A 26,569-nucleotide genomic window follows, 5' to 3' on the forward strand; every position below is an offset into this window, starting at 1 on the left:
CTGAAATCTCACCTCTAATTGTCATCCCCACATGTTGAGGGAGGAACCTGTAATCCCCATGTATTGAGGGAGGGAGGTGGTTGGATCATAGTGGCTTCCCATGCTGTTCTCATGATGGTGAGTGTGCGTTCTCACGAGATCTGATGGTTTTATTCTAAGTGTCTGGAAGTTCCTCCTTTGCTCGTCTCTCTCCTGCTGCCTTGTGAAGAAGGTGCTTGCTTTCCCTTCACCTTCTGCCATGACTATAATGTTCCTGAGGCCTCCGCAGCCATATGGAACTGTGAGTCAATTAAACCTCTTTGCTTCATAAATTACCCAGTTACAGGTATTTCTTTATAGCAGTGTGAAAATGGACTAATAAAAGGTTGCATCTGATTTTGCCGTGAATCTCACACTGTTGTACAACTTTTATAAATTTTTTTTCACTGCAGATTCAAAGAATTCCTGGAGAGAAATCTTGCTGTGAATAATAAACCATGGGTCTGATTCAGGCTTTCATAACCAGGACCGTGGGTCCTGAGCATGCAGAACGGGGCTCCCCATGCTTCTCTGAGGGATTTTAAGTTTTTCCCTCCCAGCGCCTAATGGATGGTGTGTTCTCCTTCTCCACCTATCCAGACACCAGCTGGATGTCAAGAATTAATTCAATTCTGACACTAACTACAAGTTTAAGGGCTCAGTCCCACAAGACGGCCCTCCATAAACGTCAAGTCCCCAGGCCACCCACACTTCTGTCCCATTTGGCTGTGAACTAGGGGTTCCCACCACCCCCTTTTCGGGTTCGATCACTTGCTAGAGTAGCTCAGAGAACCTAAGAAGGCATTTTAACTACTACCCCCGGCTTATTACAAAGTGTACAAATGCACAGCTGATGAAGAGGTGCACTGGGCGAGGTCGGGAGGGCCCAGCCTGCAGGAGCTTCCGTCCCTGTGGAGTTGGGGGTGTGCCACCCTCCCAGCACGTGGATGTGCTTGTCAGCTTGGAAGCCTCCAGGCCCCGGGCCCCGTTGTTGAGGGATTTTTTTTTTTTTTTTTTTTTTTTTTTTTTTTTTTTTTTTTTTTGAGACGGAGTCTGGCTCTGTCGCCAGGGCTGGAGTGCAGTGGCCGGATCTCAGCTCACTGCAAGCTCCGCCTCCCGGGTTCACGCCATTCTCCTGCCTCAGCCTCCCGAGTAGCTGGGACTACAGGCGCCCGCCACCTCGCCCGGCTAGATTTTTGTATTTTTTTGGTAGAGACGGGGTTTCACCGTGTTAGCCAGGATGGTCTCGATCTCCTGACCTCATGATCCGCCCGTCTCGGCCTCCCAAAGTGCTGGGATTACAGGCTTGAGCCACCGCGCCCGGCCTGAGGGATTTTTATGGAAGTTTCATTACATAGGATGAAATCACTGACCATGGTGATCCGATTCCATCTTGCTGGTCAGCAGGGAGGCTGGGAGTCCTGACCCTCAAGTCATGGTCTGATCCTTCCGGTCACCAGACCCCATCCTGGAAGCTTGTCTGGGAGTTGAGAGTCATCTCATTAGTGCTCCGGGGATACTCTTATCACCGAGGACATGCCAAGGGTTTTAGGAATTCTGCCAGGAATTGGGGACACAGAAGGAATTTTTAAATTACATCATGTTCCTCACGGTAGTCTTCTTTCCTTGCTGTAAAGAAATAAATGTCTGGGTGAGGTGGCTCACGCCTGTAATCCCAGTACTTTGGGAAGCCAAGGTGAGTGGATCACCTGAGGTCAGGAGTTCGAGATTAGCCTGGCCAACACGGTGAAACTCCCCGTCTCTACTAAAAATACAAAAATTAGCTGGGTGTGGTCATGTGCACCTGTAATCCCAGCTACTCAGGAGGCTGAGGCAGGAGAATCACTGGAATCCTGGAGGTGGAGGTTGCAGTGATCCAAGATGGCACCATTGCACTCCAACCTGGACAACAAGAGTGAAATTCTGTCTGAAAAACAAAAACAAACAAACAACAGCAAAAATACCTGAGACTGGCTGAGAGAAAAGAGGTTTAATTGGCCCACGGTTCTGCAGGCTGTACAGAAAATGTGGTGCCGGCATCGGCTTGGTGTCGAGGCCTTAGGGAGCTTGTTCTCATGACAGAAGGTGAAGCAGGAGAAGGTGTTAGGTGGCAAGAGGGGGTGCAGGAGCGAGCAGGGGAGGAGTAGTTCCTGGCTCCCCCGTGAACTAACAGAGTGAGAACTGATTTATTACCTTGGGGAGTGCACTGGGCCCTTCAGGAGGGTCCATGCAGGGCCTCCCTGCACGCCCCAGCACCCAAAGACCTCCCACCTGGCCCCACCTCCAACACCAGGGATCACATTTGAACATGAGGTTTGGAGGGGGCATACATTCAAACCATGCCATTCCCCAATTCATCTCTGAGTCCTTGGGTAACAGGGTGGCTGTGGCCATCCAGCTGTTCTCAACAGCACAACTTTGCTTCTACTTCCTGCCCGGGTGACCAGGACTCTTTGTGCTGCCGTCAGCAGCCACAAGCGCCTGGGCCTCCCTTCAGAAGTAGCCGATCCATAAGACGGGGCAGCCCTACACATTTCCACGCGATGTATGACCCTTGTCTCTGCCTTTCTGACCCAGGCTTGCTGCGCCCCAAGTTTACAGGCAGTGTTTCCTGTGGTGTATACGTGTTGGGTTATGTCAGTTAAGAGAAGCCGGAAACGGGTCATTTCTACTCCTGCACAACATACTGGCATCATTCAGTGACTGCACTCACTTTAGCTTAGTCAACAGTGAGAGGCTGCATGTGTGTAATTGCAACTGGCTTTTGAGCAACCTAAGTGGGTTCTCCACTCAGTGACTAGAGATTCCTCTGAAGCCCAAGATGTCATGGACGCCCACCCAGGACTAAGGCGATGCTGCATCTGCATGTTTCTCAGCTCCGTTGTGACGTTGAGGCTGAGGTTGTTGGGATCCCCAGTGTGGACCATGTGTCAGATTCGGGGAGGGGTTTCGGTGGAGAAAAAGATGAGATGCCACTTGGAAGTTGTGTGGTTTAGAGCAAATCGCTCAGGGGTCCTGGCCTCAGTTTGCTTATCTGTAAAATGGGTATCCATCGGGAAAAAAATTATCATTGAGGGCCAACTAAGGATCAGACACTTTTCAGGCACAGAAAAGTCAAGGTTCTGATCCCACGGACCTTACACTCCAGTGGGAGGTGATGGACCAGGAAGAGTAAATTCACGCAGTTCATTTCAGGGGCTGATCATATCCATAACGGCAGGAAAACTGGGCGAGAAGACCAGAGAATCTGGGAGCCTCCTCAGCATCTGGCCCCAGTACCTGTAGCTGTGCAACCTCGAGCCTGCCACCCATGCCCTCTGAGCCCCAGATTCCCGGTCTTCGAGTGAATGTTAGTAGTGACGTCCGGGAGTGGTGGTGAGGGCCAGAGGAAGTATTCATGAAACAGTGTGTGCGTTGTGAGCCTGGCCATCCACAAATCCCCAAAATGGCGTTGCAGCTGCTGCTCTGATTTCATTGTCGTGAAATTGTTGCTGATACTTTCTGTTTGGTTTTTGTTTTGTTTTGCTTTTGAGACCGAGTCTCGCTCTGTCACCCTGGCTGGATTGCAGTGGTGTGATCTCGGCTCACTGCAGCCTCCGCCTGCTGGGTTCAAGTGATTCTCATGCCTCAGCCTCCTGAGTAGCTGGGATTACAGGTGCCCACCACCATACCATGCCCAGCTAATTTTTGTATTTTTAGTAGAGATGGGTTTCATCATGTTGGCCAGGCTGGTCTTAAACACCTGGCCTCAGGTGATCCACCTGCCTTGGCCTCCCAAAGTCCTGGGATTCCAGGTGTGAGCCGCCGTGCCCGGCCACAATTGTTGCTGGTACTTAGGTTTATTCATCTCCCCAGGCCACTGTCCCACCAGGTGACCTTCTGCAAAGGCTGAGATTGGCCCAGGAATTGACACATTAGGGGCAGGCATCAGTCTGGGCTCTTTGCTTCAGATAATTTCAGCATAATATGGTGGGCTGCTTATGAAACGTTGGAGAAATAGCAAGAAAAAGGATTTGTGGTCCTGAGCCGGTGTCCTCTGTAGTCATGGGCTCTACATGTTTATGACTCTGGAATAAGCACTCCCCGCTTGAGTACTTTACCCTCCTGCCCAGAGATGCTATAGGCCTGAGCTGATTATTTTATATCTGGAAAGGGGACCCGTAGAATTGAATTCCCTGAGACTTTTAGGCTTCGCCACGTAATCGTGAGCCTGAGAAGGCACCTGGCATCATTCTCAGTGGCTTCTGAAATCTGGACCAGAGGTGTGATTGGTTCCAGGGCATGGACACACAGAACCTGCTGTCCTGGAATCTAGAATCAGAGGTGGAAATTCTAAAATGGGCCTGTAGCTCTTCCTACCTGCTCTGTTCTGGGAAATGAATGGGTGCCCTTCTGACCAGCACACTTTCTCCCCAAACTCTGTGCAGCCTGCGTTTCACAGAACTTTCTGATTTCATAGCTGGTTTATTTTGGCACTTGAAAAGAAAACCCTACAAGTATCAGTCTGTGCACAAGAATTTTGTCTTTTGTCAAATAGCCATTTTGTCTGGCATGGTGGAAAAAGGAGAATAGGGTTGTTTATTTGGAAGCTTTCTATGGGATGCGACTTTTGGTTTCAGGATGAGCTCACCCACCCACTACTCCGCACTGTCATTTTACCCAGGGGCAGTTTTTGCTGGCCCTGAGCACACGTGTAACCGTGCAGGGTGACGGCATCAAGGGCAGTAAGGAGGGAGAGAGAAAGCGGACTTGTCTAGTGGCAGTTCTGTGCCAGGAAGCTCACATTCAATGCTCAGGCCACTCTGGGAGGTGGGTGCTGTTATCCCCATGGGGCAGATGAGGAAACTGAGGTGAGACAGGAAAGTGCCCAACCCTGAGTTACCCTGTGAGTTGAGAGTGTTAGGGCTGGGATTGGAACAGAGGTCCCGACTCCAAACTGCAGTGACTCCTAAATGCTCAGTGTCCTTCCCAGACCTTCTGCAGCATCTCCAGCCCAGCGGGGCACTGGGGGAGGGAGGAGGCGTTTTAGAGACCCACCAAGCCCGCTCCGACAATGTTGCTTACTCCCTACATCCGAGGAAGACGTGCCCCTTGGTCTATGCAATGATGTAATTTCCAGTTCAAAGGAGGTGCTGCTGTTTGCAGGGAAAAACAGTAGCTCCAGCGTTCTGGGTGGAGGTTGCGGGAGTACAGGAAGTGGGGCCTTTCCCAGCTCCAGCGTTCTGGGCGGTGGTTGCGGGAGTACAGGAAGTGGGGCCTTTCCCAGCTCCAGCGTTCTGGGCGGGTGGTTGCGGGAGTACAGGAAGTGGGGCCTTTCCCAGGTGGGGCTTCTAAGGTGTGTTTTAACTAAGGTGGACGATGTAGGAGAAAAACCTGGTGTTTGGAGCAGCATCCTTGTTTACCAAAAGTGCTTTGCCAAGGGCTGATCGATTCCCCCGGGAGGAACCGTCACCATCCAGTTAGCTGGGGAGCCATCACCGGGTGGGAGACCTCCCAGCTTCTCACATGCAGGATCTTCTCTTTCCCTTGCTCCTGTTTCTTTTTATGGTTTTTTAGCTAAACTGCTGCAGAATCTTGGCAAACATGATGCTTAGGATGTTGTAGGCTCTGGGGTGCAAATACCAGTCATTTATTTAAAACTGGAAGGGTTTGCTGTGGGGTTCCCCGTCTTCTATGACATAGCCAAGGAACAGGCCCATTTTCCCTCTGAACAGCTGTGTGAAGTATTGACTTGTTTTCTCTCTCTCTCTTTTTTTTTTTTGTTTTCTGTGCCAGTTTCGATACAAGAAGCGGGTGTATAAACAAGCCAATCTCGATGAGAAACAGTTGGCCAAGCTCCACACAAAGGTATGCAGGGAACGGGCTGTTATTTACACGTACGGCATCCTCCTTGTTATCTTGTTGTGTTATCTTTAGACGCTCCGCTTCCAGGAGCACCTGCTGTGTACCTGGCGTGGCATGTGGCCGGTCTGGGATGTACAGGCAGACCGGCTGTCACGGTGCACACTGCGGAGACCCACCCGGGAAGCAACAGGGGCTGCTTGGTGTGGCCCTGGGGGCTCGAGGAAGGAGGGCAGATCCCACTGGCTGCTCAAGGGAGGTTCAAAAGCGGTGGCTCTGAAGAGAGTGGGATCTAGACGCACAGCGTGGTGGAGGGAAGAGGGTCCATGCCGAGTCCCGTATTAGTGTTCTGCTGTTGTTGCTTCAGGAAAAGCCTTGTTAAAGTGCTGTTGACATAAACTGCACTGAAGTTAGACTGCAGGTGAGCAGCAGGGGCATTGCACGCGGTGTTTGCAACCTGGCAGAATGCACTATGCCCTGAGCTCAGAGTCCCAGATAAGACATCCACACCACAGACACCCTGCTGTTTCTCAGGGTGCTATGCGAGTTGAGGAGGAGGCATGGAGAGGGGTCTGAGGCATAGGATGTGTGGGCCGAGCAGTTTGCTTAACTGACAGGAGGGGGAATCTGTAATACCCAGGAGCCTTTTGTCCCGGCCCCTGGTGCTGTTCCTAAGGAGAGCACAATAGCATTCCCTGCAGAGCATGGGGTGGAGAGTCGGGGCAGCTGCCTGAAGCGCTTCCCTTCGAGGGCCCTGGTGCTCTCCAGGTGAGCTTCCCTGCAGCTGCGAGCTCACCAATGGCTTTCTCAGCCAGCAGGATCCTCTCGGGTTTTGTTTTGCTGCCTCCACTTCTTATATCAGATGGATGCAAGGATTCTGTTTGGTTGGTTTGTTTGAGACAGAGTTTTGCTGTGTTGCCCAGGCTTCAGTGCAGTAGCATAATCTTGGCTCACTGCAACCTCTGCCTCCTGGCTTCAAACGATCCTTCTGCCTCAGCCTCCTGAGTGGCTGGGATTACAGGCACGCACCACCATGCCTGGCGATTTTGTATTTTTAGTAGTGATGGGGTTTTGCCGTGTTGGCCAGGTTGGTCTCAAACTCCTGACCTCAGGTAATCCATACGCCTCGGCCTCCCAAAGTGCTGGGATTACAGGCGTGAGCCACTGCGCCCGGCGGGATTCTTATTGTACTCACTGGGTTCTAATCTGTCATTATCATTATTGATTTTTGTGCTCAGGTTGTCCAGATGTGGCCGGCAGTTGCCCTTCCTCTGGTGCTCTGCCCTGTGGCGCATCCCCACCATCCTTGATGCAGCGGCCACTTTCTGGCACAAGATGCTCTGGGCTCTTCCTATCCTTTCCCTGCCTCTGCCCTGGAATTTGCCTGGAAAGCGATATTCAGACAGCAAGATCTGGGTGCTTCTGGGTTTTTGTTTTAGTTTTTTTATCACCCTCTGATGTACAGATAAAAACGTATTTGTGAATTTTAAAGATGCTGATTTGTAAATAACAATGTAGGGTTTCAGTGACATCACATGTAGGTCGTGCGTTTTGGGGCATTTGATCAGGTCTGGTTCTGGACTATACAGAAAACGGTCAGGTGGAAATCCCGCCTGTGCCAGGAGGCTGAGAGTCCCAGGAACCTGCTGTGTCAGAAGCCACCTTTGTCCACCTTCTTTATTTTGAGAGAGGTACAGAGTAGGGACAAAGAATTAGGCTGGCGAGGAGTGTTAGACGCAGCAGGCAGAGGGGTGCCAAGTCCCACAGTCCTGCTCAAACAGCCCAGGCTGGCTCTGGATGGGCAGAGGATCATGACTTTTCTTACAACGAGGCTGGCAGAGGCTAGGAAAGTTCCCACCCCGTCAGGTTGAGCTGCGGACCGTCATGACCTCACAGCAAATGAGCCCCGCCCTTCACCTAGAGCCACTCGGGGACCAGGCTTCGCTGTTTTCTGCCTGTGTGGCCACGGGGTTCACCACAAAGTGGGTTAAGTACCAATCTGCGGGCCTCACTCCATGGCGATGGAGGCAGGAGGCTGGCCCTGGAAACTGGAGATTTGAAAAGTGCTCCAGCAGCCCGGCTGTCTTTTCCAAAAGCAGAGGAGCATCCGTAGCTCTCAGCAAAGTCTCTAAGGCCATTTGCACTGCTTTTACGAAATACTTTGGGTGACTATAAACCACAAAAGTGTGTCTCTCACCGTTCTGGGGGCTGGAAGTCTGAGATCGTGGCATCGGCAGGTTCAGCATCTGGCGAAGGCCTAGTTTCTGGTTGGGATGGCCATCGTCTTGCTGTGCCTTCACGCGGAGGGAGGGGCGAGGGAGCTTTCTGGGACCTCTTCTGTAGTGACACTACTCCCATTCACGAGGGCTTCACTCTCCTGACTTTGTCACCTCCCAAAGGCCTTACCTCTCAATACTATTACATTGTAGATTATTCAACTTAGGAATTTTTGGGGGACGCACACAGTAAGTCCGTAGCACCAGGATGGTGAAGAGTGAGGGGATTTTAAACGTTCATCCAGGACAGGCTGATTGTACTTGCCTTGTGCCAGACACTGCGCTCAGCCTGTGGTTCCAAAAGCCTCAGCTCCAGGAGCCTCAGGGCTTGCAGTGTGCCCTGGCGAGAGTGGGTCTCCCGAGTGTACCAGTCAGGAACTTTCCCAGACCCTGGAAAGACATTTGTTTTTCTTTTTTGAGACAGGTCTTGCTCTGTTGCCCAGGCTGAAGTGCAGTGGCATGAATACAGCCTTGGCTCAGGTGATCCTCTTGCCTCAGCCTCCTGAGTAGCTGGAATCACGTGTGCCACCACAACTGGCTAATTTTTTGATTTTTTGTAGAGACGGGGTCTTACTTCATTGCTCAGGTTGGGACATTTCTTTTTTTTTTTTTTGAGAGGGAGTCTCGCTCTGTTGCCCGGGCTGGAGTGCTGTGGCCGGATCTCAGCTCACTGCAAGCTCCGCCTCCCGGGTTTACGCCATTCTCCTGCCTCAGCCTCCGGAGTAGCTGGGACTACAGGCGCCCGCCACCTCGCCCGGCTAGTTTTTTGTATTTTTTAGTAGAGACGGGGTTTCACCGTGTTAACCAGGATGGTCTCGATCTCCTGACCTCGTGATCCACCCGTCTTGGCCTCCCAAAGTGCTGGGATTACAGGCTTGAGCCACCGCGCCTGGCCGGGACATTTCTTATAAAGATGTTTGAATTGTATTGTTTTTCCTTCTAGACCAATCTGAAGAAATGCATGGATCACATTCAACATCGCTCGGTGGAGAAGATCGCCAAGATGCTGGACCGAGGCCTGGATCCCAATTTCCACGACCTGGAGACCGGAGGTGGGCACTCACTAGAGGGGACCTTACCAGGCTTTACAGAAGCATAGAAAAGGCCAGCCCGCTGCTCAGGCTACCCGTGAATGATGCGGCCGTTACATTTTACTTGGTTTTGCTTGGTGTTTACAGGTACATTCTCACTCTCCTCTGGCTTCTCAGTCAGAAGGAGCTGAGTCCGTCTTGTCCATGGGGCATCCCCAAGGTCTTACACGGGGCCTGGACCACAGCAGGTGCTCGGTGCAGAATTGTTGAGGAAGTGAATGAGTGAATGAATGAGCAGATGACACGCATGTGTTGTGCCATTGTGTGCCAGCCTTGGGCACACGGATCTTTGGAGACACATATGTTTGTAAAGCCGGAGGATGTGTGTTTCTGCCTCCCGCTGGGCATGGGCAGCCCAGCAGACAGGCATCTGCACACATGCATCTTCTTATTCCCCTGCTGGAAACCACATTCCTCACGAGTGTGGGCCTCTAAGCATCGGTCGGGAAAGATGGCCCAGGCCCTTGGTGGTTCCACGAGTGTGTGAGTCTTCACAGCGTGACCATCCTATGCGCCAAAGGGTTCAGTGCCAGTCCCCGCCTCTACTCAGTGTCAATAGCAACACCTAGTTGTGACAACCAGCAGTGTCTCCAGACATCACCCACTGTCCCTGGGTGTGAGCACTGTCACCCCAGGTGACAGTCCCTTGCCAGCAGGGCACCAGCTGGAGTTGGCAGGCAGAGGTTAGGTCCTTATGGAGAACCAAGAGTGGTGGAGGTGAGGGTCTCCATAGCAACTCAGAGTATGCCCCCTCAGGTGGGCTATCCTGGGCTGGGAACACTCCTCCTGGACTCAGGGCAGTGGGCACCTCCCTCCCCTCTTGTCTTGAGTGTGCCAACCCTGCTTCTGGCCCCTGCATGGTGTGCCGTCATCACGTACTAGTGTCACACCTCAAAAATATAAAATACACAACAAATGTGTTTGTCAACTGAAGGATACCACTTTCTCATCATTTGTGGGGACCCCTCAGGCCTCTGAACGCTGGGGGAGACCCTGCTGGGTGTGGATCCAGCCTGCACAGCTCTGCCTGAGCACTGCTGGAGGACTGTCCTTGCCTCTTTGCCATTGTCTGTGTCTCTTAGGCTTCACTGTGAGTAGCAGGAGGAGCCGGCACAGGAGCTTTGATGCCTGTGACATCGGGAGGCAGGACTGCATGAGCGTGGCTCGGAGGGGCAGAGTGCGCCCAGCGGGTAGGGAAAGGGTAGGAAGGCGAATGCCTGTCTACAGCTGAGCAGGCCCCAGGCCCTGCGCCGATCCTCCATGAGGCAGGGAAGCCTGGGGGTCTGTGTGCAGGGCAGTGACGTGGACAAGGCCGAGCTTTCGCTGGAGGTCTGGGCAGTCCCAGCTGATGGCATGAAGCAGGAGGCTGAGTTGGGCTTGTGTTGTTGGGGACATCTGGAGAGGAGGAGAGCGGAAAGGGAGTGATGGGGACAAGGGCATGTGGCGGGCAGGAGTAGTAGAGTCTCTAGGCCTGCAGGGCATCTGGAGGGTGGGTGGGCAGCTGCAGGGCTTCATCTTGTGTGAGTGGTGGCCCTCAGCCATGGGGCCGGCAGTGGGAGGAGGAGAGGAGCTGAGGTGGGAAGCAGAGAGGCCTGACCCGGGCATGGTGGTGTGACGGAGAGCATGCAGGTCTGCAGGCAGCTCAGGAGAGTCCTGGCCATTCGGCCTTCCCTGATGTGGACGCATTTTGTGCTGCGCTGACGTGGCAGTTTCTCTCTGGCGATGGCCTCTGTGCCAGCTCCTGGCTTTATGAGGACGTGAGCCCTTTCCATCTGAGGCTGTGAAAGTAGATGGACCCAGGGGCTCCTGAGCTTGACCTTGAGCCTCGGAGCACCTCCACGGGCAGCCTTCATCCTGAGCTGCTGACCCGGACTCTCCCTGGAGACAGCCTTTGACTGTGGCTCCCACCACCCTGGCAGAGCCACTTATGTCTTCATCCTGGCCTCATCCAGGGTTGTTTCTGATGCTGCTGTGGGGTAACCAGGCAGCGTGGCCCTCTGTCTCACCTTGGCCTGGCCAGCAGTAGAAGGAGGCTGGGGGTCCCTTCTGAGCTGCTCTGCTCCTCTCTTCCTGATGTGCCCCCTGTAATTGGCCCCCGTCCCAAGCCAGGCCTCCCCCCTGGCTTCCTTCACCAGACGGTTGGTATCTCGACTTGAAGAGTTCTGAAATGACTGTTATTCCAGAATAGACCGACCCTCCATTTGCTGCTAAAAACGCATCAGTGCAGACTCTGAAACAGGTAAGCAGCGATTTCTCTGGGCCCTGCCTGGAGTTAAAGCTGCTGCCACTCGAATCCTGGATTAGGCCGGTGCCAAACATAAAGTTCATAGTTGTTAGAGCCATTGTGGAGCTGCGTAATTAAAGAGGGAGAAAGACCTGACCACGTTCCCCAGAACTCAGTAGAGACGGCTCGGGAGCCTGTTCCATGGAGACAGTAGCACGGAGTTACCTTTCGAACATTCTGAAATATTCTCATGATGACAAGCCTCCGGGCTGGTTTACTGATGATGAAGACCAAACTGAGAGAAGACACAGGAACCCCTGCTGTCATCAGGTCCCCGACAAGTGGCTCCAGGGAAAGATCACTCAGTTAAGGACAGGCGTTCTAGGGTCTCCAGCAAAGGCAGAGACCCATGGGGCCAGGGCCTGGGACGGGGCCCCAGTGGGTCTGGTGCTCAAGGACAGAATGCGTGCATGCTTCCTTACAGGACACTTCCCTGCATCACCCAGGGAGACGATGAGCACACAGAGGTTGGGGGTTTATTTTGTTTTGATTTTGGCCTCGACAGAAATCATTACCCCTCCCCTCCTCTTTCCTTTTTTTTTTTGAGACAGGGCCTCCCTCTGTTACCCAGGCTGGAGTGTAGTGGCGCAATCTCAGCTCACTGCAGCCTTGACCTCCCAGGTTCAGGTGATTCTCCCACCTCAGCCTCCCAAGCAGCTGGGACTGCAGGCATGTGCCACCACGCCAAGCTTTTCTTTGTAGAGACGGGGTTTTGCCATGTTGCCCAGGCTGGTCTCAAACTCCTGAGCTCAAGTGATCACCGGCCTCGGCCTCCCAAAGTGCTGGGATTACAGGTGTGAGCCACCGCGCCTGGCCTCTCCCCTCCTCTTCCCTCCCCTTCCTTCTTCTTGAGACAGGGTCTCACTCTGTCACCCAGGCTGGCACCATCACAGCTCACTGCACCCTTGACCTCCTGAACTCAGTTGATCTTCCCGCCTCAGCCTCTTGAATAGCTGGGACTACAGGTATGTGCCACCATACTCGAAATTCTGCTGCTGGAATTCTGGATTAGGCCGGTGCCAATGCAGAAAGTCCATAGTTGTCATGAACCACCATATGGTGCTGTGAAGCACCGTAATTAAAGGAGAAAGACCTGACCATGTTTCCCAGAACTGAGTAGAAACGGCTTGGGAGCCTGATCCGTGGAGACAGTAGCATGGAGTTACCTTATGGATGTTCTGAAATATTCTCAAGGTGACAAGCCTCTGGGCCAATTTTTATGTTTTTGTAGAGATGAGGGTCTCCCTGTGTGACCCAAGCTGGTCTTAAACCTCCTGGGCTCAAGCAGTCCTCCTGCCTCAGCCTTCTGAAGTGTTTGGATTACAGGCGTGAGCCACTGAGCCCAGCCTCTTATTTTCAATGTTAAAATTTAAAGCAGAATTATGGAATCAGTTCTCCCCTGGTTGTTGCCAAATGGCAATTTTATGAATCAGTTTTTCTTCTTGTAGTGGCTGATATTTCTCTATAAAGCAGAACTTCCTCTTCCCCTGCCTCCCTTTTGTGAAATGAGCAGAGATGATTTTTTAGAGCAGTTTTAGGCTGACAGAAAATTGAATGGAAGTACTGTGAGTTCCCATATTGGCCCCTCCCCCAGTTTCCCCTGTTAGTAATATCTTGCTTTAGTATGGGACATGTGTTACAATCAGTGAACCAATGGTGATCCTAAAATCCAAGCTCACACGAGGGTTCATGCCTGGAGTTGCACCCAAGAGTGATCCTAAAGTCCAGAGCTTACACGACGGTTCGTGCTTGGTGTTGTACCCACTAGTGATCCTGAAGTCGAGCTTACACGATGGTTCGTGCTTGGTATTGCACCCAATAGTGCTCCTAATGTCAGAGCTTACACGAGGATTTATGCCGGGAGTTGTACCCACGAGTGATCCTAAAGTCCAGAGCTTATATGAGGGTTCAAGCTTGGTGTTGCACATTCTGTCAGTTTTGCCAGATGTCCTGTATCCACCGTCACAGTATCATAAAGATCAGCTTCACAGCCTGAGAGCTCCTCTGTGCCCCTGTTCATCCCTGAGTCCCTGGCAGCTGCTGACCCGTTTTGTTTTGTTTTGTTTGAGATTGAGTCTCTGTCGCCCAGGCTGCAGTGCGGTGGCACCGTCTCAGCTTGCTGCAACCTCTGCCTCCTGAGTTCAAGCGATTCTCCTGCCTCAGCCTCCCACTAGCTGGGATTACAGATATGTGCTACCATGCTCAACTAATTTTTTTATTTTTAGTGTAGATAGGGTTTCACTATGTTGGCCAGGCTGGGCTCACATTCCTGACCTCAGGTGATCTGCGCACCTCGGCCTCCCAAAGTGCTGGGATTGCAGGCATGAGCCACCACACCCAGCCTCGCTGACCCTTTCACGTTCTCCTTTTCCAGAATGTTCTAGAGCTGGAATCTTATCATCACATAGTGTGCTTCAGATCGGCTTCTTTCACTTGGCAGCATGTGCGGAAGGTGCCTTCAGGCCTTTCACAGCTTGGAGGCACGTTTCCTATTTGCGCTGGACAATGTTCCATTTTCCGACGTACCCCGGTTTGCTTATCCACTCGCCTTCTAAAGGACGTCTGGGCTGCTTCCAGCTTTTGGCAATTGTGGGTCAAGCTGCTATAAACACCTGTGTGGGGGTTTTTGTACAGATAAAACTAACAGTGGTCATAGACAGTGACATTTTTTTGTAAGGCCAAAAAGATTATTTATGGCAAATAAAAAGGGAAAAGGGGTAACTAAGGCGGAAAGTTCCAAAACCGAAGGCCAAGTGCAGACCCACGGGTCGGCTGCAGACAGCGCAGGTGGCCCTGGCCTCACACCACCCCGCTTCCCAACTTCTGCGCCTGCCACCAGTGTCTCAAGAATTCTCACTTGTTTTTCCAAATCAGGAGAGAAACCAGCAGTGCTGACGGAGGGGCAGCGAAGTGGGGACCCAGGGTGATGAGGGAAAAGAGAAAAGTAAGCCGGGGTGGGTGCTCTCAGTAAGGTAGCTGTGGGTAATTCCAGAACAATGGCTTATAGCAACCCTCGGGCACACACAGAGTGAGTATCAGGGGAGACAAGCTAAACAGAAGCTCCTGTGAGAAGCCGGAGCCCAGTGTTGCCAGGGAAGACACCACCTTCACTTTGCTTCTGTCAAGGCAGAGTAGGAGAAGGCAGAGTGGGAGGAACAAATATACATCCTCCTGACTGAAAAACAGACACTACCCGGGCACACGGATGACACCACTGTTAGAGACACTGGGCTTCAGAGGTGCAGGACCAGGGAACTGCAGAGGTGACCCTTCCAATGCCCAGCTCAATGCCAGGCCATGGAGAGCCCCAGAGAGGAGACTTTAACCCCCGCTTCTCTGCAGCTGGCTGTGTGAAGACCAGGTTAAAGAACCTCTCTCAGCTTCCATCCTCTTGTCTCCTAAATTGAATGATAACACTTACAGGGCAGAAAAATGTAAGCATTAGATGAGCAGTGTGGTGCTATTAGGCTATTTTCACATTGCTGTAAAGAAATACCTGAGGCTGGGTAGTTTATAAAGAAAAGAGGTTTAATTGGCTCTGGGTTCTTCAGGCTTTACAGGAAACTGGTGGCATCTGCTTCTGGGGAGGCCTCTGGGAGCTTTTATTCATGGCGGAAGGCAGAGGAAGAGCAGGTGCATCGCATGGCGAAAGCAGGAGAGAGAGAGGGAGGTGGGGAGAGGGAGAGAGAGAAGGGGAGAGGGCGAGAGAGAGAGAGAGAAGGGGAGAGGAGCGGAGAGAGTGAGAAGGGGAGAGGGGGAGAGAGAGAGGTGCCACACTTTTAAACAATCAGATCTTGCAAGGATTCACTCACTTTTGCCACGACAGCACCAAGGAAGGGGGTGGTGCTAAACCATTCATGACAAATCCATCCCCATGATCTAGTCACTTCCCACCAGGCGCCACCTCCAACCCTGGAGATTACATTTCCACATGAGATTTGGGCAGGACACCCATCCAAACCATATCAGTGGTTAAGCCTGTGGGACATGTGCCACCCTTAATAGAGTTTCCAGAATGTTCTTGTCATCAGCATCAACTACAGCAGCTCAATCAGTGTTGTTTTCTCCTGGTTTTGGACACAGAGGGAGAAACACAGGGTTGGCTCTGGCAGGCTGCCTCCAGGAAACAGGCAGGGTGACCAATGTGTCCGGTTTTCCTGGGACTGCCCTGGTTTTAGTGCCGAATGCCCCATATCCTTGGAAGCCTGTTGGTCCCAGGGAGACTGGCACTGTCACCCACCCTACCAGTAATGAGGGCACTTAAGAGTGATAGCTGCAGTCTGTTGGTGACCTGCTGTGCTCCAGCAGCAAACAGGGCCTTGCCGGGCCTCGGCTCTGTAATCAAGGGAGGGGGTCCCCTGCAGGCACCACTGTCTTGGGAGGAATCTGAAGCTCTGAGAGCCTAGCTGAGTGGCCGCCAGGGCTGATGTCTGCGTCCCCCATACTGTTGAACCCTAACCCCTAGGTGATGGTATTAAGAGGGTGGGGCCCTCGTGAATGGGATTAGTGCCCTTACAAAAGAGGCCGAGAGAGCTCCCTCGCCCCTTCCACCCTGTGAGGCCACAGCAAGAAGCTGCCCTCCGTGAGCCAGGTAGACACACGCCAAGTCTGCCAGCACCTTGATCTTGGACTTCCAGCCTCCAAAACCGTGAGCAATACGTGTCTGTCACTTCTAAGCCACCTAGCCTCTGGGATCTTGTTACCACAGCCCAGTCTAGGCCTGTTGCTGAGTCACCGTGGAGGGCAGAGGTAGAGCCTGGGCTCTGCTTGCCCTCGGGGGTCCCTGCTCTCAACTCCTGGGGGAAAAGGCAGTGGGACAAACAGGGGTCTCTTAGCATTAGCCGGCCTGGCTGGACATGGATGACCCAGGCAGGCCCAGGTAGGGGACAAGCTGTTCACATTCCCTCTTTCCTCCTGGTTGTCGGCCACAGCCTGGGCATGTTCCCATCCCATATTTTAGCCTCTTCACAGTGAGTTTGGTGACTTCTCAAAGCTCCCCAGGGAGCAGCAGAGTCTGTGCTTAGAGTTGAAAGCAGCCTTTTTGCTAAGCTTAGGAAATGCTGCCTTGCTCAGTCCCAGGCCCTGCAGACCTGGGCCCCGTGTCCCTGTTTTGGGACTGGACATGGGGCGGGAGTGGAGGGAAGCAGCCCTCTAGACTGAGATAATTAAATCCCAGTGGAATGACCTGTCAGTGAAAACAAAACAGCCTGTGTGATTGCAGGCGACCATCTGGTACCTGTTCTAAATGTAAATTTTATTAAGTAACGACGATGAAAGTAGTGTAAAAAACAAACAAACAAAAAAAAAACCCAAAGACTTCCCCCATCAGAGTCTCAGGGCTCGTTTCCTGCTTTGGTTGGAACCTCTGAGATGAGACCAGTTGTGTTTCCAAGCCCCGAACAGAAAACGAACCTGACAATTTGAACAAAACTTAGGTTGGCCCTTTTATCTTGCACCGTTGTCTCCAAATTTGAGAGAAGCCTCAGGAACCACAAAAGAGGTTTTGTTAATAAAGCTAGAAATGCCTTTCGACTCTTTCAGTATCTGGATAAGAAGTCAGAAAGAGATGGTTCCTTTCTGAAGCCTGATTCCGCAGAGCACCTGTGATGTGTCTGGACCTCACTGATGAAATCCAGTTACTGAATCTGTTTCCAGGGCCGTGGTGCACTCATTGCCTATGAGGCTGAGCTCCTCCAGTTCGGCCACCCCCCATCCCCGGCTCCCCGTTCTTGCTGCTGTGGGGCTGTGTCGCCGGGGAGCCCCTTCCCACCTCCCGCACCACCCAGTTAGGAGGCCTCAAGGACATTCTGGGTCCTGGTGCACTGACTACCTTCAGGGCATCGTCGTGAAGAGTGGAAGGGGCTTGTTTGATGCATGCAGTGACTGACAGTTCATGCTCCGCAGTCTCACCTTGGCCCCTGCGTGAATCACCCAGTGCGATTCCCCAGAACTAACAGCACCCGGGAAGGTGAGGCAATTCAAGAGAATATGGTTCTGGAACCTCGTCAACCTCCGTCTGCAGAGGGTGAGAGGTGCGGAAATTACCCAGTGCCAATGAAGGAGCTGGAAGACTTCGAGTAAATAACTCCCTTTGCTACCGGTGAATATATTTGGGTGCCTTTGGTTTGTTCAGTACAGTTCCTTATAAAAAAAAGACCTGTTTTTAAGGGTCCAATTATTTCAAATACAGTGTCTCATTAATTCAGGGTTTTTCTTACACACACCCTGCCATGCTCTTAGATGGAGCAAGGTGCCGTGCCTTCAGTAAGGAAAATGTGGCAGAGGGAGTGGCGAGGTTGGGGGTGACACGGAGGCAGGGGCCAGGGTCCTCAGGAGCCTCTCTTGGGGTCGGGGACAGAGCCCAGTTTTAGGTTGACAGAAAAACCAGGCAGAAGGCACAGAGTTTTCCCCTGTGCACTTTCACATCCAGCTCCCCTGTTAAACTGACAGCTTGCACTGGTTTAGGGCATTTGTTACAATAACTGAAGACCATAGTTTACATGAGGGTTCGTTCTTGGTGCTGCTTATGTTGTGGATTTGGACAGATGCATCATCCTGTCCTGTACCCACCATTACAGAATCACACAGCCTAGCTTTCTTGCCCTAAAACTGCTCTGTGTTCTACCTATCCATCCCTCCCTTGCCGTCTAACCCCTCACAACCACTGATCTTTTTTTTTTTTTTTTTTGAGACGGAGTCTTGCTGTGTCACCCAGGCTGGAGTACAGTAGCATGATTTCAGCTCACTGTAACCTCTGCCTCCCGGGTTCAAGCAATTCTCCTGCCTCAGCCTCCTGAGTAGCTGGGATTACAGGCATGTGCTACCACGCTCAGCTAGTTTTTGTATGTTTAGTAGAGATGGGATTTCACCGTGTTAACCGGGATAGTCTCGATCTCCTGTCCTCAAGATCTGCCCGCCTCGGCCTCCCAATGTGCTGGGATTACAGGCACGAGCCACTGCACCCGGCCAACCACTGGCTGTGTAGTTTTGCCTTTTCTAGAATGTCATCAAGTTGGAATCACACAGGATGCAGCCTTTTCAAATCGGCCTCATTCATTTGGCAATATGCATTTAAGCTTCCTTCGTGTTGTGTCGTGGCTTGACAGCTCGTCTCTCTTTAGTGTTGAACAACATTTCGCTGTCTGCATGTGTCACGGATAATTTATCCACTCAGCTACTGAAGGACTTCTGGATTGCTTGCCGTTTTGGGGAATGATGAATGAAGCTTCTGTCAACACTGACATTGAGATTTCTGTGTGGGCGTAAGTGTTCAGCTTATTCAAGGGAGACACCTAGGAGCTGAGTTGCTGGATTGTGGAGTATGTGCGTGTTTACTTTTGTGTGAACACGTCACACTGTCTTCCAAAATGACTGTGCCATTTGGCACTCCTGCCAGCAATGTTGAGAGTTCCTGTTGCTCCACATCCTCACCAGCATTTGATGTCAGTGTTCTAGATTTTCATCATTCTGACAATTGTGTTGAGGTATTTTTTTTTTTTTTTTTGAGACGGAGTCTCGCTCTGTTGCCCAGGCTGGAGTGCAGTGACTGGATCCCAGCTCACTGCAAGCTCCGCCTCCCGGGTTTACGCCATTCTCCTGCCTCAGCCTCCCGAGTAGCTGGGACTACAGGCGCCCGCTACCTCGCCCGGCTAGTTTTTTGTATGTTTTTTAGTAGAGATGGGGTTTCACCGTGTTAGCCAGGATGGTCTTGATCTCCTGACCTTGTGATCCGCCCGTCTCGGCCTCCCAAAGTGCTGGGATTACAGACTTGAGCCACCGCACCCGGCCTTTTTTTTTTTTGACAGGGTCTTACTCTGTCTCCCAGGCTGGAGTGTAGTGGTGTGGTCATGGTTCACTGCAAACTTGACCTCCTGAGCTCAAGTGATCCTCCTACTTCAGCCTCCTGAGTAGCTGGGACTACAGGCGTGTGCCACTATGCCTGGTAAATTTTTAAATTTTTAGTAGAGGCAAGGCCTCATGTTGCCCAGGCAGGTCTTGAACTCCTGGGCTCAAATGATCCTCCTGCCTTGGCTCCCAAAGTGCTGCGATTGCAGACATGAGCCACTGAACACAGCCTCTAATTGTTTTAATTTGCAGTTTCCTAATGACATACAGTGTGCAGCATCTTCTCATGTCTGAGTTTACATTCTGTTTTGAGGTATCCATTTAAATATTTTGTCCTCCTTTTAACTGGGTGGTTTGCTTTCTTGTTGGTGAGTTTTAAGGGTTCTCTGTATATTTTGGCTACAAGTACTTTATATGCTTTTCACAAACATTTTCTGCCAGTCTGAGCAGCAGTGTTTTTTACATTAAATCTATTAACCCGCACAATAACCAGGAGGCATTTTTAAACAAACTTTTCATTTTAGAACAGTTCTGGACTTACAGAATAAGTGCAAAGATAGTACAGAGAATTTCCATATATCCTATACCCAGGTTTCCCCCTTATCAGCATCTTACTCCAGTATGGTACGCTTCTCACAATTAGAGAACCAATATTGATGCATTATTATTATCTGAAGTCCACATTTTTTTCTTCTCTCATTAGCATTTATCTGCTGGTCCTTTTCTGTCCCCAGGCCCCACCCAGGTTCCCACACGACATTCCCTCATTCGTCTCCCTGGGCTTCTCTGGGCGGTGACCGTTTCCCAGGCTTTCCCTGCTGGTGATGACCTGGATAGTTTCAGAGGAGGACTGGTCAGGTGTCTGTAGGGTGCCCCTTATTGGGATCCATCTGGTGTTTTGACTATTAGACGGGGCTGTGGGTGTGGGGAGGAGGAGCACAGAGGAAAATGCCTTTCTCATTGCCCGGTGCCGAGGGCCCGTCCTGTTGGCATGGCTCATCGTGGGCGATGCTGCCCCATCTCCTGGCTGAGCTTGTGGCCATCAGGTTTCCCCATGGAGAGATGCTCCCATTTTTCCCTTTTCCACACTGTGCTCTCAGAAGGAAGCCACTGTACACAGCCCACGCATAAGGGGTCAGGGGGGATGGGGGCTACACGCCACCGCCTGAGGACAGAGAAGTTATGCGAATTGCTTGCAGTTTGTCTGCATTGCAAGATCGGCCCCTTCCTCCCATTCACTTTTGAATCCCTTGCTTACTTCTATCGATGTGGCTGCACTCACTTTCTGGTTGACTTATAACCCAGCTTTATCTATTCTGTTCCTTTTGCCTTTAGTCTTACAGACTCCATTCATGTCTGGAGCTACCGAGGTCAGCGGTTCATTCCCCATCCCTTTCAGTGAGGTTGTTTCCTACACCTGTGATACGTCTGTGGTCTTCTCTCACATGATGGTTTCCTTCTGAGCATCCCCAGCCTCCTGAACTATCATCTTCTAAAAAACCTGCTGGAGGCCACCCAGCCCTTCGGGGAAAGAGCTGGGTTTTGTTGACACCAGTCACTTCCCCTCATAGGAAGAATTGCTTGCCCAGTCGTTTGATTTTTGCAGCCCCATTGATCTTGGACACTAGGATGCACCCAGGAGCACACACACGGATATGCACACAAGCATGCACACACACAGAGGCATGCACACACAAGCATGCACATATGCACACAGGCATGCAGATACACACAGGCATGCAGACACAGAGGCATGCACACGCACACAGAGGCATGCACACATAGGCATGCATGCACATACACAGGCATGCATGCACATACAGGCATGCACACACAAGCATGCACATATACAGCCATGCACATACAGGCATGCACGCACACAGGCATGCATACACATACAAGCATGCGCATATACACACAGCCATGCACACACAGAGGCATGCACACACATACAGGCATGCACACACACAGGCATATACACACATAGGCATGCGTACATACAGGCATGCACATACAGGCATGCACACACACAGACATGCACACATACAGGCATGCAGACATGCACACAGAGGCATGCACACAGGCTTGCACACATGCACACAGGCTTGCACACACACAGAGGCACGCACACACACACATAAGCATGCACACATACATGCACACACACAGGCATGTGCGCACACACACAAGCGTGCACACATACATACAGGCATGCACACACAGGCATGCACACACATACAGAGGCATGCATACACAGGCATGCACACACACAGGTGTGCATACATAAAGGCAGGCACACACAGGCACTCACACACACAGGCATGTACACAGGCACACAGGCCTGCACACATATATGTAGTCATGCACACATACACAGAGGCATGCACATGCATACAGAGGCATGCACACACAGGCATGCCCACACACACAGACATGCGCATGCACACACAGGCATGCACACAGGTGTGCACATATACACCGGCGTACACATGCTCCAGCCTGCACTGCCCTGTGCCCTCTGGGTAGCAGCAGCTGTCTTAAACACTTACACTCCTCCTGCCTCCTGCCCCCCCGCCCCCCATTGCTGTGCCACCTCCCAGTGTCAGGACAAAGAGCCGTGGCTAGTGCCCTCCTGCTGTGCTTCCAGGAGCCCCCACTTCTCAACTTTTTGAAGCACATCTGCTCCTCCCTGGAGCCAACTGGCTGCTGGGCAGCCTCCGGTTGGAGGGGTCTGCATGTCTCTGAGGTTATCTCAAAATATTACAGGTGTTTTTACTCCCACCCATTGTTCACGTTGAGGGAGACTGGGGCCACTTCTGAGGTTATGCTTGTTGAGCTTCCAGTCTTCCTATTTGGGGAAGACAGGAAGCCTGCTTTTCACATGGAGAGGGGATGAATGAAGATGCTGGCATGTCTACACGTGGCACACTCCTGACATGGAGGGGTTAAGCCTGTGCATCTCACCATGAAGTGGCAAGCTGCAGAGTGGTTCCTAGGGTGAATTTTAAAAGTCCTCAGGATGATACCCATTTATGGATAAGTAAACATCAGAATTAAAAATAGATGGGAATAGTCAGTGCACACTCGTGAGGCAGGTGCCCTTTCTGGGATGGAGGGTGGTGGGATGGTCAGCAAGGCACACACCCCGTGGAAGGCATCCGAAGTCTTCTGTCACTGGAATGTGCTTTGAGACCAAGTGAATATTCACTGTTGGTGTTTCTGGGTCATGGGAACTTGCGTGTTGTCCTGGTACTCTGTGCACTTTTCTGGAACATTAAGAGCCTCTCAAATGAACCACAGCAAAATAGTTCCTCGTGCTTAGCAGTGGCCATGGTGAGCACATTAGGAAGATGAAGATGGATGGAAAGATTTGTTGTCATAGATACTGATGTCCTTAGCCGCGCTCAGCTGCAGACTGGTTCAGGGTCATCTGCACGGGACCCTTGTCCCTACAAAGGCAGGCGGCATGCTTCTGTCTGCTGGGCCCCTGCCCTCCCTCCTGGGTCATCCTGCACCGCGTTGATGAAGGAAAGTTTCCACTTACCCAGATCGGGAGCTCCAGGGGGCACGGACTCCATGTCTTATCTGTGTTTGTGCCCTTGCAGCCCACGGCTGGCATTTCCTAAGATGCCCGTAAATGTGACATTGAATGAGGAAAGGTGGCTGTGTGCCTTTCCCATCTCTAACGAGGGCTTTAGTCCTTCACTCCTCCTGTATGGGAAGCACCCAGATGGTACCACAGGATTCTGCGTACTCAGAGGGAAGGGCACCGGGGAAGCCTCTTGGACTGTGGCCCACACAGCATTCCTGTTGAATCCCTGCCTCTGCCACTCCTGTGATCTGCGCGTGACCCTGTGTGTCACTGCATCGCACAGGGGTGCCTGAGCCACACTAGGCAGTGTGCCTGGACTCTTGGGGTTCCCGGGTGGTGGGAGCTGTAAACAGCCTGGAGGTGGCGGGGGGCAGTTCATTCAGCTTAGTTTTGGGCATCTGAATATGGCTGTGTGAGCAGTGTGACAAATGTTGGTTCTAAAGTGTGTGTGTTTGGGTTCCTCAGAGACCCCCCTGACCTTAGCCGCTCAGCTGGACAACTCTGTGGAGGTCATCAAAGCTCTCAAAAATGGCGGGGCTCACCTGGACTTCCGTGCCAAAGATGGGATGACCGCCCTGCACAAAGCTGCGCGAGCGAGGAACCAGGTTGCCCTGAAGGTAAAGCCGGGCCCATCTTACGTGGGTGCCGCCCCCTGCTCTGTCTGATCCCCAGCAGCCGCCCCATCCTGTCCCTGCAGTGCCCACCCTGGGGGGTCTGTGCACAGTGTTCCGGCTGGAGCTTGGAAGTGAAGCCAGGTTTCAGGTTTTCCTGTTCTCTCTCCTGAGTGTTGATGCTTTGAGAATTCGTGGTTCCCAAGAAGTCATCTTTCACCTTCTATTCAGTCAAGGGACTTGTGTTTTCAACCCATAAGGCCAGTGCTGAACCCCAGCCCCATCCACAGGGAGACTCACGGTCATGAGAGCAGCACCAAGGGGGTGGTGTTAAGCCATTCCTGAGAATCCGCCCCCATGACCCGTCACCTCCCGCCAGGCCCCACCTCCAGCACTGGGGGTTACGATTTAAATTGAGATTGGGTGGGGACACAGAGCCACACCGTACCCATTGGCTTCCTCGGAAATCAGGAGCGTTCTTGAAGATGTGATACTTGCTAGGTTTGCCACTGTCAGCGCGCAGATTGAGGTGGTTTTCCACGGGGCATGTAGGTTAAACCACGTACCTTTTCTCTCTTCGGCACATGTTGCCATCACTGTGTTGCTGCCCATGCCACACCACGGCACAGAATGTTGGCCAGGCCGAGGATGGGTCTGTCTGCGTGCTGCAGGTCTCCTCGTCTCCTGAACAACAGCCTGCCCTGCATTTCTGGGTACTGTTTGCTTGCTATTTCAGAACTAGAAATGTTACTGTCTAAAGTTATACCCCCCCTTTTTTTTTTGTTTTTTTTTTTTGAGATTGAGCTTCGCCCTTGTTGCCCAGGCTGGAGTGCCATGGTGCAGTCTTGGCTCACGGCAACCTCCACTTCCCAGGTTCAAGCGATTCTCCTGCCTCAGCCTCCCAAGTAGCTAGGATTACAGACGCCTGCCACCACGCCGGCTATTTTTTTGTATTTTTCATAAAGATGGGGTTTTGCCATGTTGGCCAGGCTCGTCTTGAACTCCTGACCTCGGGTGATCCACCTGCCTCGGCCTCCCAAAGTGCTGGGATTACAGGTGTCAGCCCTCACACCCGGCCAAGTTATACCCTCCTTAATTCTGGGGAGCCCAGGAGAAGCACTGGCTGCTCAGGGTGTGGGTTGCCTTGGCCTGTGGGAAGGTGGTCCTGGTGCTTCTTTCTTGATTGCCTCACTCTGCAAAAGGGGTCGTGAGACCAATAACAACAGATTTTGATTTTTTTTTTTCCTAGACTCTTTTAGAGCTTGGTGCATCCCCGGATTATAAAGACAGTTATGGCCTCACCCCCCTGTATCACACGGCCATCGTCGGAGGTGATCCCTACTGCTGCGAGCTTCTCCTGCACGAACACGCCACTGTGTGCTGCAAAGATGAGAACGGCTGGCACGAGATCCACCAGGTACGTGGGCCTGCTCCTCCACTCTGTCGTACCCACGAACTGACCTTCCGTTCTCCTCCAATCCCCCAGATGATCAGGGCAGCCCGAAGGTTAGATCCTACCTTCGGGTATTTTGTTTGGTTTGCCCAGAGTTCCTAAAACTACGTGAATTAAAAATTATTTTAAAATGTGAACACCAGTGTTTGAAAACAGACATATTTGCATAGAAATAGACATTTCTGACTTCTCTGGAGAAACCAGGAGATTAGGCAAGGCGGCTGAGTTTCTGCACAGCAGGAGTGCCCTACAGTTATGGGGTGGACGCTCCCTTCCTAGAAGCCCTGTGCTTTCCAGGTTCCCACCGTCCTGACAGGGCAGGATACCAGAAAGCACTGATGTTTTAGCACCAGTGTTTTCTGAGTACAGGTGAGCCCCAGGAAGGCCTGATTTGCATGCACAAGGGGCATGTTTTTCAGGCCCCACCTTGCAACAGTTGGATTAGGAGATAGGTCAATTGTGGTCTTGGCAAGAAACAGACTTTACCTGCTATCTGCAGTGAAAAGTCTTCACCTGATCAGGTAGAGGTGTGGACAGGGTTAAAGGCCGAGGCCCCCACAGAAGAGCAGTCTTGGGGAGCCATCAGCACCTGTGAGCTGACGGACAGGGAGAGGAAATGGTGCTCCCGGGAGCAGGAGAGCCGGGGCTGAGGAGGGAAGGTCCCCCAGGCCCATGTCAGGGAGGACTCAGGGAAGGAACACCTGCCTCTCTTCTCTTGGCTGAGCCCTGCCAGAGTCTGAGGACAGTGAGGGAGCTCAGTGGTGCAGACCGGAGGCCAGGGTCTCCAGGCAGAGGGGTGAGGTGGGTCAGGGAGAGCTGATGGGGCCTGTCTACCCAGGAGGTCAAGAGGAGGCTCTAGAATAGCAAGGGGAGGTCAAGGACAGAGGGCTCTGAGCTGGTTTCTTGCTTGGTCCTCTGCACAGTGACTGCCATGGCTTCTCCGGCTACCTGTGTGTTCTCCTCGGCCATCGCCACCTTACACACCTGTAAGGGAGGTTATGCACTCCGCCCACTGTGGTCAGAGTGGGCAGTGGGGGTGCCAGCAGGCCCCACCCTCCCTGGGCTTTCCTTGTGCTAGGTCAGTTCTGGCTGATCTTCCGCCCTGCAGGCTGGAGAAGCCCCTGTTTCCCCTGAGGTGTGAGTAGGGATCTGTGCAACTGCTCAGGGTAGCCCCAGGCCCACACCCAGGCCGGAGCTCTCGGGAGCGGGAACAGTAATGACCGGTCTTTGGAAGTCCTCTTCCATGCATCCGTCATGAGATTTCTTGTCGTTCTTGTGCTTTTCTTTGTTGAAAAGGAAAATAATTTTCCCCTGTGATCATTAATGTTATGTGTTAACTTGGCTAGGCTGTAGCTCCTAAATATTTGATCAAACAATATTCTGGAAGTTGCTGAGAAGGTGTTTTTTAAGGTGGGATTAACATTTGAGTCAGTGGACTTTGAGTTAAGCCGATGACTCTCCAAATGTGGGTGGGCCCCATCCAATCAGTTGAAGCCCTTACGAGAAAAAACACTGAGATCCCAAGAGAGAAGGAATTCTGCCGGAAAAAGACTCCAGA

General features: G+C 52.0%; 1 protein-coding gene across 2 annotated transcripts in view; it reads left to right on the top strand.

The window, feature by feature from the left end:
• Positions 1–26,569, top strand: part of SHANK2 (SH3 and multiple ankyrin repeat domains 2) — a 679,458-nt gene that overhangs the window by 120,851 nt on the left and 532,038 nt on the right. For both annotated transcript variants that reach the window (XM_030918720.1, XM_030918719.1), the window contains 4 exons: positions 5,794–5,865; positions 9,079–9,187; positions 23,413–23,564; positions 24,808–24,975. In XM_030918720.1, coding sequence (XP_030774580.1) covers positions 5,794–5,865; positions 9,079–9,187; positions 23,413–23,564; positions 24,808–24,975 — 501 coding nt within the window. The remainder of the gene's footprint in view (positions 1–5,793; positions 5,866–9,078; positions 9,188–23,412; positions 23,565–24,807; positions 24,976–26,569) is intronic.

Source organism: Rhinopithecus roxellana, chromosome 15, assembly GCF_007565055.1.
Source record: "Rhinopithecus roxellana isolate Shanxi Qingling chromosome 15, ASM756505v1, whole genome shotgun sequence".
NCBI classification, from domain to species: domain Eukaryota; kingdom Metazoa; phylum Chordata; class Mammalia; order Primates; family Cercopithecidae; genus Rhinopithecus; species Rhinopithecus roxellana.